The following is a 17,380-nucleotide window of genomic DNA, read 5'->3' on the forward strand; positions in this document are numbered from 1 at the left end:
GGAGACGCACGCGCCTTAAATGTGACCTGTGACTCTCACGCGGAGATTTATTTCCTCCTTTGATCCGTTCATAAATAAAATATCCAGTTTATTTTCTTTCCAATTCACAAATTTTGAGGTTAATAAAAGAGTAAGTTTTTTTATTTTTGAGGAAGATAATTTCATTAAATAATAAAGTCTTAATTTCGTATAATTATTTGCTAAATAATATGATTTTTAAAATATATATTTTAAGAGAAACCCTCGCGCATCGCGCTGCTCCCGCGCGGCATCAAAGAGATGAAGAAGAAGAAGATGAAGATTTAAAAAACAACATTATTTCAACTGGAGTTTCGCCTCATGAAGCCTCGAGGAAAGCGGGGAAGAGATCCGCTTCACGACCCGAGGACTCGGCTTCGTGACCCGGCGCAGAGGAGGAGCGAGGCGGCGTGAGCAGCGCGCGCTCCGCGCTGGAGGAACCAGCGGAGGAACAGGAGGAACAGGCCGGGTATGGCCGACGATACGTCGGCCATACCCGGCCTGTTCCTCCTGTTCCTCCGCTGGTTCCTCCAACAACAACAAAAAACACATTTATTGTTTTTACTTTACTACTTTTTAAAATCACTTTCACGCGTATTTGACTGATCATCTCGGGCGCGCGCATGCCGGAACCAGCTGATGCTCTTGACAGCTGAAAAAAAAAAACTTCTCTCCTCTCGGATCACTTTTTTGCTCTTTTTTGCTCTTTTTCTTCTTTTTTCTTCCCCTTCAAATTGTGCAAAGTGACCCTGAAGCCTCCACGTGCGCGCGTGTTAACTTTTTCTCTCTGCACCTTCTTGAAAGGGCATCGAACACTTCTCCTCCCGATGATGATGAAGATGGTGATGGTGATGCCCAACGTGCCTTTCACCTTCAGTTTCCGAGCGCAGACAAGATGACAACTTTTTGGTGTGTGCTTTTTTTGTTGTTACCTCTTTTTGTGTGGGGATGTGTGTGTGTGTGTGTGTGTGTGTGTGTGTGTGTGTGTGTGTGTGTGTGTGTGTGTGTGTTTGTGTGTTTTGTTGTTACCTCTGTGCCGCTGTGTTGGCGTCCAAAATCCCGGCGCCCTGCATCCAGGAGCGGACCGGGGTCATGCCGGTGGGGAGCGGCTCCTCCTTCATGGTCAGGGCCCCCCGGGGGAGGCTGTCCTGGATGGAGAACATCTATATAAAAACAATTTTAAAAAAAGAGGTGTCCTTCTGGGAAGCTTTTTGTCTTCAACCGGGAACAAGAAAGAAGAAGAAGAAGAAGAATAATCCTCCTTGTAGCAAAAGACGCTCCAAAAAAAAAAAAAAAAAAAAAAAAAAAGCCAAAAGGACCACCTGGATTAAGGTGGAGAAGAGGAGCGATGCGGAAGGAGGGGAGGAGGAGGAGGAGGGGAGGAGGAGGAGGAGGGAGCGAGCTTTCCCCTAAAGTACCGGGGTCCTGATCCAAAAAGAAGAGCCCGGGATCCCTCTGGGTTCCTCCGGGGTTGTTTTAGATCCCAGCAGCCGCGGCTCCTCCGCAGCGAGCGAGCGAGCAGAAACAAGCGGCTTGTGTGAAGTTAAAAGAGGGCGGAGAGAAGCGCGGAGAGCCGGGAGAGCATCTCAAAGGAGCGAGGGGGAGAGAGAGAGAGAGAGGGAGAGAGAGAGAGAGAGAGAGAGAGAGGGAGAGAGAGAGGGAGGAAGAGAGAGAGAGAGAGATGAGCCGGGATCCGGAGAGCCTGACGCCGGGAGAACGGAGCGCGGAGAGCCGGGGATCAGAGGGAAGGCGAGCAGCCGCGCGGACCGTGGAACAAAATGAAAAGTGGGATAAAAAAAACAAGCCACCGCTTCAAAAAGGAGTAAAATGAAATGATTAGCAAACAAGAGGGAGGGACGGACCGTGGAAGGCTGCTGGCTCCCGGGGGAACAGGGGGATTGGGCGGCGAGAAATCTCATCCACCCCCCCTCCTCTTCCTCTCCTCCTCCTCCTCCTCCTCTTCCACCTCCTCCCCTCCCTCCACCGGCTCTTTATGGCTCCTCTGTCCCGGCGGAGAAGCTCCTTCTCCCGGGGTCCGAGGCTCTCGGAGAGGCTCCCCAGGGGGACCGGCGGGAAAAAAAGAGGGGGCGTGGCCACGACCATACAAGGAGCGGCTCATTTGCATATCGGTCGCACCTCGAAGGCGGCTGATTGGACGGGAGCCGCGCGTTGCGTCATGGGGCTGGTGGAGAAAGAGAGAGAGAGAGAGAGAGAGAGAGAGAGAGAGAGAGAGAGAGAGAGAGATCAGAAGAAAGAGAAACTTTTAAAGTGGATGAAAAGAGAGATTACAGGTGTTGAGGTGAACAGCACGTGACTGCTGAGGCGGCGAACACCTTTGATAAAAACACCTGGATCCACAGAGTGACGCGTGACATTCTTCCTCGGTGGTGTTTTTAAAGAACCCGGAGGCAGGCGGCCTGGTCCCGCGCGCTGGTTTGTGTTAAATAAATGTGTGTAGATGTATTTATTAGTGTTATTTGGATTATTTATGAATGCAGAAGGTGGAATTCTGTCATGTCCAAAAACCTTCCGCGTGCGTTTTTGGATTCACCTCACGTGAGACGAGACCGAACTACTGAGCTCGCGCATCTGTATTCACTTCCTACATCACACACAGATTAACTGGTTTCATCTGGAATAATCTCCTCTGTCATCCCGCCGGTAGGATGACTGACACGAGCGGCGCAATGATTTGGCACCAATTTGCGCCCGTTTTTACGCACGGACATATGGCTCACACACACACACACACACTCACACACACACTTTCTCTCGCACACACACGCCGGGAGCGGAAGCCGCTAATAAGATGTGTTTTTTATTTCTCACATGTATAAAATGTGTCTTTTAATTGTAATTCAGATTAAACAGCTTCGGCCTCGCAGCATCCATCAGCTCTGGTGGTCACGTGATAATAATATGAGTGTGTTTGTGTGTTGGCGTGTTGGTGTGTGTGTGTTTCTATGATCACCCCTCTTGATGTGTGTGTTTTTTGGGGGGGGGGTTGACATCTCCAGCAGTCATTTTTTTGGTGTTCATTTTCGTGGCAGGAGCAGAATTCCTCTAATTAAGCAAAAACTCAGAGCAACGCTGATTAAATATTTATCCTCTTTTAGCCGCTGCGCTCCTCCTGGGAGAGAGAGAGAGAGAGAGAGAGAGAGAGAGAGAGAGAGAGAGAGAGAGAGAGAGAGAGAGAGAGAGAGGGAGAGAGGGAGAGAGAGAGAGAGAGAGAGAGAGAGAGAGAGAGAGAGAGAGAGAGAGAGAGAGAGAGAGAGAGAGGGAGAGAGGGAGAGAGAGAGAGAGAGAGAGAGAGAGAGTAGGAAGAAGGTCCGCAACAGGCTCACCAGGTCCGCCGCATAACGTAATTATTTAAATGTATTATTAGTAATATCATTCTGAACATTATTAATATCGTTATTATTATTATAAATATTCACTTATAATAGAAACTGTTACATTTTAATAAATCAAAAAAACTGGTGTTTAAACAAAAAGAAGGAAAATATGAAATTGTAATTTATTCATAATTAATTATCACGACGTCTTTGAGTTTGTTTCATTTCTTTTCTCTTGAATCCTGATTGTTCTGTATTTTATGTTTATTAATAAACAGAACATGGTGGTTCCAGAGAGCTGGAACCAAAAAGTAGAACCAACTAGAACCTGAATACAAGATTGAGATCCGTTCTGCAGCTTCAGAGCTCCTGAACACTGGAACCGGGCCGAGTGGAGCGCCATGTGGAACCCCACCGCTGCCGGATCCCCTGGTTCCACTTTTCACAAGAACCTCCGTTTGATGAAACCTAAAACGTTCTGCGGTGCAGAGACCAACGAGGAATCCTTTGAGAACCCCCGAACGTCCTTTAAACCCTGTTCAAGAACCTCAGAGGCCCCAGACAGGTTCCCTGAGGATCCTCTGGAACCCTGTGGAACCCCCACATGGCCGCTTACATGATGAAAGCATTAAACTGAACCTGGAACCCTCGAGAGGCCATAAGAACCTTTACTGGACGACAGTACCGCCTTTGGAACGTCGAACAGAAATCCCTTAGAACTTTAATTTTGATCCCCTGGAATGAGGAACCTCCTTTAGAACGTCAATAATCTCCTCCAAACCCGCTAAAAAAACACACCTAGAACCTCCTCCAGGAACCTCAAGAACGGCTTCAAGCACTCCTCGAACCAACTGAGGAACCCTCAGTTCCAATTTAAAAACCACCGCAAGTCTTCACAGAACCAGACGTGGAACCTTAAAGAACCAAGATTCATTTATACATCACAAACACACAGAAATCTAAATGTGAATCCACCGGTACTTTTAAACGAAGGCCTGGAACGAGGAACCACCTCGAACGGTTCTCCCAAAAGAGTCCTTCAGACCGCCGCGCTGCAGTTCCACGGAGAACCTAAAAGAACGTATGACACGTTCCAGCAGAGCGGAGAACAGAGGCGTCTGGGTTCAGGTGAACCTGCTTCTTAAATAAAAGGTTCCACTTTAAAGGGAGAATCTTCCTCTCTGCTCGTCTGCAGGCGCACGGCGCCCCCCGGTGGACAGAACCCAGAGGTTCCTTCAAGAGGGTTCCTTCAACTTTTATGAGAATCACGTTCACATCTTAGATGTAAGGAAAAAAAGAAAGTAAGGAAGAAAGAGAGAGGAAGACAAAAGAGAGAGAGGAAGAATGAGAGGAAGAAAGAAAAGGAGAGGATTAAAAACAAAAAGAAAAAGAGAGGAAGAAGAGATGATCATCTCCTTTTGTTTCTCTCTTTCTTCCTCTCTCTTTCTCTTCCTTCTTCTTTTCCTCTCTTTCTTTCTCTCTTTTTCTTTCTATCAGGGCTGCTCCCAATATCTTTGGTGGTTGTCGGGGAGCTAGCTACAGCTGGCTAGCCAGCTAGCTGTAGCTAGCTCCCCCATGCTGCTAGCTAGCTACAGCGAGGAGCTAATGCTGTGTTTTACCAATATTGTGGTTAATATTCAGAAAGAAATATCAAATATCTGGCTGTGAGACTATTGCAATCCTAAAATAAATAAAACATAAAGACAGAATAACTGGTGACCAGTGAGAGAAGGAAAAAAAGTTCTACTTGTGGGAATAATATGAATAAGTTTCTATCGGTGCAGACATCCGTCACCTAAATGGTGAAATCACCAAAAGCATTTGAGTTCAAACGAACTAAACGTTGTTAAAAGATTATTTTAAAAAAGAGATGATATTCAATTAAAAAACATCTTAATACTTCAAAATTAAGAGAACCGTTTCCTGGATTCTTCATTTCATTCCATAAGTGAAGAAAATGTTTCGGAACATAAAGAATTTAAAATTTGTTGAGTTCAGAAGGAAACCGAGATTCAGAAGGTGAAGAGCGACACCTGGCGGACAGAACCGCACATTACACCAATGTTAAGTTGAGCCGCAACGTCATTATTATTCATTAAAATGATAGTTTAATTCATTCAATATTAAGATTGTGATGTATATATATTTTCTATATTTAAATTGTTTTATTATCTTGATCATCGCTAATCAGGATAACAAACATTACATATTTAAGTCAATAATATAATTATAATTGTATATATTTAATTATATTTGCTTAATTTGATCCATTTATTAGTTTATATGTAAACTAATTAGTTTACATATGAACTAATAAACCGCATGTTCATCTTCTTCTGGTGTTTTTTCTTCTACTTTTGTTTCTTCTTCCGTTTCTCCGACTACTTTTTTCTTCTACGTTTCTATTTCTGCAACTGTTTCAACTTTTCAGGATACTTTTTCTCGTTTTTTAGTCGTGTACTTATCTCAGTAGTTAAGTACTAATACCACACTGTATAAGACTTACTGTGTTAGTACTAGTAACAGCAAAAAAAAAAAAAAAAAAACTTTCAGCAAAAGTACTAGCATCAGAGTAAAAAGAAGAAAAGTACTTCAGTATAATCAGTAAAGTAAAACTATTTAAACTGACTGCAAGTACTTGGAGTAAAAGTACTTTCGATAAATTCCCAAACAAAAGTCAATTTTTAAATTTTTTGTACTTTAAATACATTTTGGTAGTAATAATGTATTTATACTGCAATAGAATTTAGACTACTTGTACCACAGTATTATACACAGTATTTTTATTACATATTACATTATTACTACATATTATTTTTATTACACTGAAGTGCAGCGTTAACTCACCGCTTTGAGCATCAAACCTGCAGCAGCTTCATGAACTCAACTCGATCAATAACAAGAGCTGCAGTGATTATTGATCGACGTTAAGTACTCGTAGTAGTTTTGTGTATTCTTTTACAAAAACTGAATATTTTACCACCTTTATTTTCTTCAGACTAAACAATTAACGCAGATTAAAAACACACAAACCAGGAAATAAAAACAGTACAACGGGAAAACTGCAATTTGTTCAACTTTATTGAGAAAAAAACCCCGATCGGAGCGATCATGTGATCAATCGGAGCGATCATGTGATCAATCGGAGCGATCATGTGATCAATGAGCCGTTGAGAGCTTGAGTTTCATCTTCAGTGCAAAAGAGGAGAACAGTGTCGCGATGAACTAACGGCTCTCGTCTAAAAACAACAAAACAAAAACAGAATAAAACCAAAAGGCTGTCGTTTATTTTATTTTTTGTATATATGTATATATATACACAAATATATATTTGTATACATAATATATATATATATATACACATATCTCAGCAGCACATGAACCAATCACTGACATGCATTAAATTATTATTATTTATTTACTGTAACAGTTCTCTCTTCAGTCCACTCTGCGTGTTGTTTTTGTTGTTTATTATTTGTTTGTTTTGCAGTTGGCACATTCACAGCTCAGAGTCCTCCGTCTTCTGCTTTGTTTATTTTACTTTTATTTTGAAAAAAAAGCAGAGAAAGAAATAATAATAATAATAAGTCAAGAATTTAAAAGCATTTTAGGACCAAAAAGAAGAAAAAAAAAGGAAATTATGAACAAATTGCTGTTATTGGCTGATGAGAGGAGGGGGCGTGGCCACATGAGAAAATCAAACAGTTTATTCCAGCAGTGAGAGAGAAGGAGGAGGAAGAGGAGGAAGAAGAAGAGGAAGAGGAGGGTCACATGGCGTATTTCTGAGTCCAGTCCTGAGCGGTCTTGTTGTACCTGCAGGAGGAAGAAGGAGCCGGTGATCAGCTGTTCACGAGGGACGGGTACCGTTTGGGTTTTGTCCGACGCCGGTGCTAAACCGATACTTTTAAAAAGGATGCCGGTGCTAAACCGATACTTTTAAAAAGGATGCCGGTGCTAAACCGATACTTTTAAAAAGGATGCCGGTGCTAAACCGATACTTTTAAAAAGGATGCCGGTGCTAAACCGATACTTTTAAAACGATGCCGGTGCTAAACCGATACTTTTAAAACGATGCCGGTGCTAAACCGATACTTTTAAAAAGGATGCCGGTGCTAAACCGATACTTTTAAAAAGGATGCCGGTGCTAAACCGATACTTTGAAAAAGGATGCCGGTGCTAAACCGATACTCTTAAAACGATGCCGGTGCTAAACGGTGCCTGAACCGATACTTTATTGCCGAGGCCATTTCATCAAATAAATATATATTAACTGTTTAAAGTATACTATGAATATAAATACATACAAAACACTTCAAACTACAGCTTGAAACTTTTTAACTTCAAACTATAAACAATATATATGTATGTATTTATTTTAATAAAGAACAGACCAGCATTAGGTGGCCTGATGGTAGAGGGGTCTGTAGCCCCCGCCCCTTGAGCCGCGCCCCCTTAAGCCCCGCCCCCCTTGAGCCGTGCTGCATGCAGCAACATGAGAGGAAGAGGAGCAGTGACTGCGCTCTGACCCACGCTATTTCAATAAAGTATTGATACTAAAAATATGCAAACTCCTATTGTTTTTAACGCACGGGTACCGCGCTACCTCTTTAGTATCTGTATACTGTGCAACTTTACAGAGTAGTGTAAAAAAACAGTATTTAAATCGGCTCAGGCACCGAAAGGAAGCACCGAAATCTGCGTTGTGTTTCGGTCGGGTCGGTACCACATCAGCAGCGGTTCTCAGTACACAACCCTGACGACGATGCCATGCTGCACACGCACACACACGCACACAAAACTGTGAAAGAAATACCTAAAAACATTCAACAAACTCACTCAATGAACAAAATGAAATTTTTGGGGATTTTATTTTATTATAATATTTAGATATTTTTTCTTTCCTGTATGTCTGAATGTGTTTTGCTCATTTATTGGATATTTAAATAATATCTTTGAAATATTTAACTAAATTTTCTGATATCTATGCAGTTTGTATATTTTACATATTTTCCTAAAATATTTCTGATATTTTACTCATCTGAGATAAACTAATATTAACAAATATATTGCATTTTAAGCATAATTATAATGAAGTATTTCCATTTCCTGCTAGTTATACTTTTACTTCACTGCGTCTCAGAGGAAACTTGTACGACCACAAACATTTTTTTACTCATTTATCAGATAACTTTAAAGATTTACATCTAGTTTATAAAATTACAACATATTTTTAATTTAAAAAACCTTTCCTGATAGTGAACGAGAACTTTTACTCCTGATACTTTTATTACATTTTGCTGATACGCATCATGTACTTTGACTTGTTTTAACGTTATAAAAGTTTATTGTGTACACAAAAGACAAAAAAAAAACATGCAAAAAAAAAAACAGCTTTCACCGGTTTTTCATGTTTTAGCTTCCTGCAGAACACTTTAAACTAATCAGTTTCATGTCGTCTCCTTCCTTCACATCTCCAATATGAGTTAAAGTGAACGTTATATTTAGAATATCATCACCTCCTCACGCTGCCGTCAGAGAACTGAAGCCGTCCTCCATGAGCTCTTCAGACACACCAGACTCCATTCACAAAAACACTAATTTAAGCTTCCAGAACTCGGGAGCCGCTGGTTTAGCCGCTGCCTTCACCCTCGGCCTCCACCTGCTACTCAGTTTGTGTTGTTGAGACTTCAGTGAATCCAAACAAACCGTTTAAAACCACCAAAGTCACAACAACACAAACTAACCGACCGCTGGAGGAACAGTCGACCAGCGGCTGCTGTGTTCTGAGAGCTTAAATTAGTGTTTTTTTAAATGGAGTCTGGTGCGGAGAAGAACCTCACAGCGTCGCTTTAACGATGTTTTGTCGATACTTTATGATCTAAAAAGGGCTAAAACATGAAATCTCAGCAGCCCAGACTCTCCTGCTGCGTCTGGAAACATGCGCTCAGCGACGTGCTTCAAGGCCAAAAACATCAGAATCTGCGTCTGCAGGTGAGCGGCTCTGCTCCAATCAGACGGCAGCAGAGCCGCTCAGGTGAGCAGCTCTGCTCCAATCAGACGGCAGCTGAGCTCTTACCCTCTCACAGCATGGCATACTTCTCTGTCCACTCCCTGGCTAGTCTGCTATACCTGAGACAGACCACCTGGTTAAGACCTGCTGCGTCAGCACAGACTCTACCGTGTACTTTTTACTCTGTACCGTGTACTTTATACTGTGTACTTTATACCTGAACACCCATCCAGAGATAAAGAGGTCTACAAAGTTATGTTTATTTATATATATTGTGTAAATTATTGTTTTTATTGCTCCTACACTGTTTAGTTGTGTTCATGGGCTCTTATTTTGAAGGACTCATACACACACACACAAACACACACACTGATGTAGTTGCTGTGGAGGTGTGGACTCACTTAGCGGGGTCTGTTTTGTAGATGCGGGCGATCTCTGGCACTAGCGGGTCGTCGGGGTTCGGGTCACATAACAGAGAACAAATGGACAAAAGGACTGCGGAGACACAAACAGAATCTGACCGTCAACACTTTCTAGAGATCAATAATGTCATGCGTCACGAGATGATTTAAATTATGAGTCTTAATAATCCTACAAAGAAATAATATTTAATAAAAATAAATGTTAACAAAAACAATATAAAAACATTTTTCATGATGTATTTAATATCTAAAAAATAAATATTAAAAATAAAAAAGTATATATATATATTAAAAATAATAATATAGATAGATAGATGGATATCTAAGTTTGCCGAAGAAGCCCAACTTTGTTTTATGAAGCCTGAATGTGGTTATGAATCACATTAACATGCTACAGTGAGTAATAACATGCGCGATAGTGAATAATAACATGTTACAGTGAATAATAGCATGTGTTGTAGTGAATAATAACATGTTGTAGTGAATAATAACATGTTATAGTGAATAATAACATGTGTTATAGTAAATAATAACATGTGTTATAGTAAATAATAACATGTTAAAGTGAATAATAGCATGTGTTGTAGTGAATAATACATGTTATAGTGAATAATAACATGTTAAAGTGAATAATAACATGCTACAGTGAACAGTGGGTCCTCACCTTTAGAGATAGTTAATGCAGGAGACCACTGTGATCTCAATATATCCAAGCAGATGCTGCCGTTACTGTTAATATTTGGGTGATAAATTCTTGTTGTGAAGGCGACCTGAAGGAAACAAGAGAAACACAATCAGTTTCTATAAAACAACAACAAGAGTTATGACGCTTTGCAGCATTTAAACAAACAAGAACTTTGTAGAAACAGACAAACTCTTCTGAAACGTAAATATTAAAGTTGCATATTGCGTCTATTGATTATTGATAAAAACAGAACTCCAACAGCATCACATGAGGTTGTGACATTTTGTGACAAGGTGACAAAGGAGCAGAGGAGCTGTGACTGACCTTCGGTGGTTTGAAGGGATAATCTGTGGGGAAATGAATAGTCAGGAAAAATACACCGCCCTGATAGGGACTGTCAGGCTGCAGCAGAGGAAACAACACACACAGGTTATACAAATTATAGAGATGTATACACACAGGTTATGCATATATAGATATATAAACAGGTTGTGTAGATATATAAATACATACACACACAATCACTCCAGAGATCAATCTGCATATCAATGTAGTTAGTAACCAGTTTCTCTCTGTAAATACATTCAATACATCCCTGAGTACATGTATCAGTGTTGTATAATTACTCTGATCCTTCACGTGTTTGTGTCATTATCTCCTCTCAGGATTGGTTTGTGTGTATTTGTGTATTTCTCCCCTTCGTGTGCGGTACTTTGTCATGAAGACGAGCTGCAGAACCTCATAAAAACTTCACTTCTCTTTGCGCTCCAGTTAAAAAAGTAACCGGTTGTTTAATCTCGTGATGTGATGGAATCATTAATCCAGAATATAAAGAGGCGGTTTCATACTTACAGGTCCCATAATAGTAGCTTGCCAATGAAACACTAAGGGAGAGAGAACAAAACGGTTAATTTGCTGAGTCAGAAGTACACAAACGGTCTGAATGCGTCAGGAAAACTACAAAAAGCATCTCACTGTCTTCCCCGACGGGTCCGGCGGAGCACTGAGCCGGAGGATCTCTGGACAGATCGGTCAGCTCCTGAAGACGGAGAAGAGGAAACGTTCACTTTGAAGTCTGGAAACCAGACGAGGTTTCATGAAACAAGTTCACAACACAAAGGAGACGGTCAGCAGTGAGATGTTGATGCTGAAATGTTTCAGTCTCTTCAGACTGAAGACACAAAGAGCTGTGAAGAGACGCTGCTGTCTGCTTCGTTTGGTGTTTTGCATTTCGTTCTCAGGCTGGTTCCTGTTTTGAAAACAGCAGCTGATCTCCTCTGACGGGAAGTTCAACCTCGACTTTAAAGGTTTAGAGACGAGTTTAAAGGTTTAGAGACGGGTTTAAATACAAGTTTAAAGGTTTAACAACAAGTTTAAAGGGTTTACTTTAAAGGTTTAAAAGGTTATGAGACGGGTTTAAAAGGTTTAGAGACAAGTTTAAAGGTTTGGAGCCGAGCTTAAAAAGGTTTAGAGACGAATTTAAAAAGGTTTACATACAAGTTTAAGGGTTTATATACAAGTTTAAGGGTTTAGAGACGAGTTCAGCGGTTTAAATGCGGGTTTAAAGGTTTAACCGTTAAACCGTCGACAGTCAAAGCGAGATGACAGAAAAACAAGTCAGTCGAGTCCGAGTTTATGAATCAGAACTTAATAGTCTCAAAAGTCAGATTCATAAAAGATTATAATATTAATAAAAGGGAGAAAGAATAAAGTATAAACATACAACAAACAATATAGTCTAAAATAAATAAATACTGGTGCCAGTGCAAAAATAGAGTACGACGATGCTTTTAGTAAAATAATTCAACTTAAGAATAAAACAGGTGTAGGTGCATGAAGACAGCTGCTTCAGTCCAGTTCATGATGACAGGAAAGTTATTAAAGAGTGAAAAGTAGATTGTGGAGCCCATCGTTAATACATCATCTTTAACGGGTTAATAAATAACTCATTAATGCTTCAACAATGAGACGCCAAGGGACATTTTCATTTTATAATCCGATACAGATTTGTGGTTTCCCCCCAAAAAAAGGACCATTAATGGCGCTTTTCCCAAGAGTCGAACAACTTTTGGAACATTTGGTCGTGTTTAAAGCTGCATTGTTTCATATTCATACATTTATTTTTTTAAAAACACAGTTTTGCTGATTGTTGGAGTCCATTCTTCTGGTTAGCGCTCGCTAAAAGCTACCAGAGGACACCGAGGAGGTCTGGTTTCATCCGAGACCAGGATAGAAACCAGTGTGGTGACCAGTATAGTGTGGTGACCAATGTCTTTACTGGCTTCAGCACTGAGTCCACTACAGCCGCATTAAGACTGCAAGGGTTGTTCGTCTGAGACGTTTAAGGGCCACAAAAGTGAAAGCACAGCACCGTCCGATGTAATCTCAGACCCTCACCAGAGTATGATAGATAGATGTGTGTAATAAATAAATAAACTTTAGTATCATGTGTCATTTCTGCTGGTATAGTAACTTGTAACGTTGATGTTTTGTCAGTCAGTAAAAGTATGTTCTTCGTCTCACACCCTGATGCAAAAAAGTACATTTAACAGCGATTATCTTAACCGAGACTCCAACTTCAGTTAAAACACCGACCACAGGAACACGAAGAGACGTTTCATCTCCCGTGAGAACGCACATTAAACACAAACAGACACACACTCGGGTTGTTGCTGATGTGAACGCAGACGGACTATTTTTACTTGTGCGGACAGAAGAGTCGGGAGGCCGGATCAGGATCCACGGCTGCTTAGAGGACCGGGAGGGACAGGGTGCGGGGGGGTTTCGGGCCAGCAGGACAGACTGAAGCCAAACCGGCTGTGTGTGTGCATCGGTATGTGACACACACACACACACACACACACACACACAGACACACACAGACACACACAGACACACAGCTCATCTTTCAGATCCGACTCTGGTTCGGGAGGCGAGAGAATCGGTCAGGAATTCAGACGGAAGCAGCTGAGAGAGACACGCTCACACAGACGAGTTCACTGAAGATATTAAAACATATTTTACTAGTTTACTTTAGAGAAAAATAAATATCCTCAGATCCAGTTGTCAACGCCATGAAAATAAGCGTCGAACTACTCGGCCGTCGCGGTGCCGAGTAGTTCGATGCTTATTTTCATAACGTTGACATTGAAATGTTCTTTTTTTTATCGTTTAAAACGTGAACATTGCGACTTCGGTCAGGAGCTAAAAACCTGCAGGTGTACACGTCATAAACACATTTTATGTTATTCCCGTCACTGCCAGCAGGGGGAGACAAAAGCTCTGCATTCAGTTTCAGACACTTAAAAACAAACCGTTCTATATTATTGACGCATTTGCTTCTCCTGTATCTTTTGCATATCGTACATGAATCAGATTATTACATATCACGTACACACTGTGAGGGAAGTAAACAACTGTTTGTTTGTTTGGCTTCTGTCGTTTTTGGTTTTAGTCGGCTGAGATTTTATCAGTTGCTTGATGCGTTTACGGAAAACTTCTCTGGAAAACTCAAGATTATGAACCAGGAAAAATAAATTACATTTTACCATTTAGCATGTCATCTTGTTGTGCAACAGTAACAGCGATAATAAAGTAATAGTCATGTGTTTTATGTACTGCAGGAGCAGAAAGACTTTATATTTCAAATAAACATCCATAAAGTCACACTTTGGGTTCAGGTTCACTGCGTGAAGTACAAAAAGAAGTATTTAGAAACTCCTAAACGGATCAAGAGTCATTGAAATGCCTCAACATGGTACAGAACCAACAACTAAATATAAAACTTAAGGGTCGTTTAATAATTAATATTAGTAGCTCAAAAATAATGTCTAAGATCACATCTTCAAATTAATCTTAATTATTCACATTAAAGTATTAAAATCTTCACATTTGAGCAGCTGGAACGAGTGAATGTTTTGGCAAAAAGTTATTTTTTTCCCCAATCGACAAATTGGCGTTTGCTTTGGAACTAAAGAAAACTAATTATGATGATCCAAATATAAATTGTTCTCATGAAAATAAACATTGTATTCTTCCCTCAGGGTTAAGAAGACTTTCAGGTTTCAATGACGATGTTTTTGTCTTTTACTTCAGAAAAACAGAAACCTGCGAGCCCGAAAGCCAATCTTTACTAACTTTATACAGATTGTTTTATTTATTCGTGGTTTTATTTATTAGAGTTTATCCAACAACAAAGACTGAAGCTGAGAGTCATATTTTATCCGCCGGGCTCTCAAACTTCCAGTAAAGTGAAATACATGTTTGGGTTTGAGCCAATGATTCAATACGATTATTTATTATCCTTTAATTTAATCGTATCTTGATGAAATCAGACGGCTAAACACCCCGACACACAAATACATCGTCTAAATTGGTAAAACATAATATAAACAACCATCATACCAACTTTACTCCCTTTAACATGTGTGAATATATGGAAATATTTATATTTTCCCTGTAAAAATTTTCTTTATTAAATGAGAAAATACTGGTTTAATTTATTCAGCTTCACTGAAGCAGTTCTTATAATTAAACTAAGAACAGTTTAACTAGTTAATATAACCAACAGTAGTATTGGGATATATTGTATATTGTGTCCATTGCCTCCACTAAGTCTTTAACTATTAAAGTAAATATGTGAAATTATAACTCAACATTGTGGCTTATGAATTAATGATTACTTTTAACATCTCAACTTCTTCCTGTAAAAATATTATGACAGAAACTTCTTACAAAATGACAACTTACTTATTTTGATAAAGACTTTTCCTAATAACTCTTGGAGTATTACATCAACTATTATGTGTGTATAAGATAAGGGTAAATCATTAAGTCATTATATTAAAAACATAAGACTACAGGTATAAAGTTGTGTTTTTGGAAATCAATCAAAAATATTTGGTAATATAAATACAGGGATCATGCTTTAAATAATTAAGCCATTATATATTTTAGGTATTTAGTAAAATCACAAGACGCGTTTGTTTGCCTCAAATACAAATATTAGATTTAGTTAATAATTTAAAAAAAGAATATTAATGATTAATGATGAGGAAAATAATAATACATGCATCAGGTAAAATTATATGACAGTCTTTAAATCACAAAATATGACAATATATATAAATAAATATAAGATTGTCCGTTAAGTAATATTACATTTAGTTAATATTGCAATACAAAACATTTGATGGAGGAAAAAACAGTAATATGCATTGCATTTTTTATATTATGATAATAATACAGTCTATAAAATCACATAATATAACGACTTCTCATTATATCACGATGTTATTTAATTGTATTTATGTTTTAAAAGATAAATGACTTGTCTTACTTTTCCTGAAGTAAAACTATACATTCAGGGCTCGTGCTTTAAACACTAGACAGTAAGACTAGCAGTACATTACATGTATAATAATGCAGTGTTACATTAGCCTCACTTCCCTTAAATATATATATATTAAAACGTTAAATAAAAAGTGTTTCTTCCAACCGACCGAAACTGAACCTGACGAGCGTGGTCAAAATAAAGATGGTGTCAGTGAAATGACTGTACAGTTATTTTAATGGAGCTCCGGAACACTGCGAAGGGCCGCAGCCGTAGCCAAACACCGGGGGAGGGGAGGGAGGGTTACGGGTCCAGAAAGACGAGCAAATACAACACCTCCGTCCGCGTCTGGACGAGGAAACGAACCCAACACGGAAACAAGTGCTCTTTTAGATAAGAGGAGAGAAACCCCCGGGGAGTTAAAAAGAAACGGTTAAAAAAAGCCAACCGTCGTGTCACCGCTAGCTTCTGCTGAAAGCTAGCTAATAGCCGCAAGCTAACGGCAGCTAACGAGACGTGCGGCTAGCTTAAGAGGAAGCCAGACGCGATAAACTAGTCTTAATTACACGCGGGAGGAGGAGGGAATATAAAGAAAAGTCGGTTACCTTCGTGATTCGTTTTAAAGCCATTGTGTCAGCGTAAAGGGACCGGCTGTCGAGGTGGAGGAGTTGGAGGAGGAGGTGGAGGAGGAGGAGGCCAGCTAGGTGGCGCTAACTAACTAGCATCTAGGACGTCGCTAGCCGTTGTAGTCTTAGCTGTAGCTACGCGACTCAGGACTACAACTGGGTTCTGCTGTTTTGTTGTTGTTGTTAAATCGGGCTTTTGCAGCTCTGGTCTCGGAGACCGGACTCTCCAGCAACACGTCAGCCCCGACGTTCAGGCTGACACTCGAATAAAGGACCGACTGCAGCGGCTCAAAATGTCTTCCGTTCCACACAGAGAGCAGCTGTCAGAGGACCGGGAGCAGGAGGTCTCACTCCGACGCGGTTTACAGGCACCGAAAAAAAAAAAAAAAACGACGCCCAACAACATGGTGGCAGGAACAGAGCTAGATTTATTGATTGATTTATGTATCATTAATCATATTAGTATTGTTGCTATTATCATGATAATTACCTTTATTAATCATGTCATAATTATTATTATTATATATATATATATATATATATATATATATATATATATATATATATATATATATATATATATATATATATATATATATTTCTTTGCACAACAAAATGCAGTTGAAGCTGTGTGTGTGTGTGTGTGTATAAGTACAAGTGTACAAGTTATGTGTGTATTTTTAGGACTTCCCGCAGACTTTCTTTCAAAACACAGCGACACATTTGTAGTAAATGACACTAATCAAGTAATTTATTTTCAGGTATAAATAAATAGACTTAACAAAAGTGTATATATATATGTATATATATATAAAAAAACTTTATTTAAAAAATAACAACCAATGAAAAGCTGGTGTTGAACTGTACAGTGCCGGGCAAAGATATAAATATCAGAGGAGCTTTGGTTTCACACAGAAGAGAGGGACTACAACTCCTCACAGCTCTGGACTTC

At 39.8% G+C, this 17,380-nt stretch overlaps 2 protein-coding genes across 7 annotated transcripts in view; both read right to left on the reverse strand.

The window, feature by feature from the left end:
• LOC137782670 (transcription factor COE3-like) overlaps positions 1–1,254 on the reverse strand; it is a 120,284-nt gene extending 119,030 nt beyond the window's left edge. For all 5 annotated transcript variants that reach the window (XM_068572212.1, XM_068572184.1, XM_068572204.1 and 2 more), the window contains exon 1: positions 1,048–1,254. In XM_068572212.1, coding sequence (XP_068428313.1) covers positions 1,048–1,181 — 134 coding nt within the window. In that variant the 5' untranslated portion in view covers positions 1,182–1,254. The remainder of the gene's footprint in view (positions 1–1,047) is intronic.
• A 5,158-nt stretch (positions 1,255–6,412) lies between these two features.
• Positions 6,413–16,758, reverse strand: LOC137782691 (ubiquitin-conjugating enzyme E2-17 kDa-like). 2 transcript variants are annotated; one of them, XM_068572224.1, is made up of 8 exons: positions 16,408–16,758; positions 11,446–11,509; positions 11,323–11,354; positions 10,795–10,872; positions 10,450–10,555; positions 9,765–9,858; positions 9,430–9,482; positions 6,413–7,166 (listed from the first exon to the last, which is right to left on the reverse strand). In XM_068572224.1, exons 1-7 carry the CDS (start codon positions 16,429–16,431, stop codon positions 9,434–9,436), a joined length of 447 nt encoding a protein of 148 aa, XP_068428325.1. In that variant the 5' UTR covers positions 16,432–16,758; the 3' UTR covers positions 6,413–7,166; positions 9,430–9,433. The 2 variants fall into 2 exon arrangements, with proteins under 2 accessions (XP_068428325.1, XP_068428335.1); XM_068572234.1 differs by lacking the exon at positions 9,430–9,482 and having other exon boundaries at positions 16,408–16,755.
• Between the last annotated feature and the right edge of the window lie 622 nt (positions 16,759–17,380).

This window comes from Clinocottus analis, unplaced genomic scaffold (genome assembly GCF_023055335.1).
Source record: "Clinocottus analis isolate CAN_PGR_092001 unplaced genomic scaffold, fCliAna1.0.p SCAF_1, whole genome shotgun sequence".
Classification (NCBI taxonomy): Eukaryota; Metazoa; Chordata; class Actinopteri; order Perciformes; family Cottidae; genus Clinocottus; species Clinocottus analis.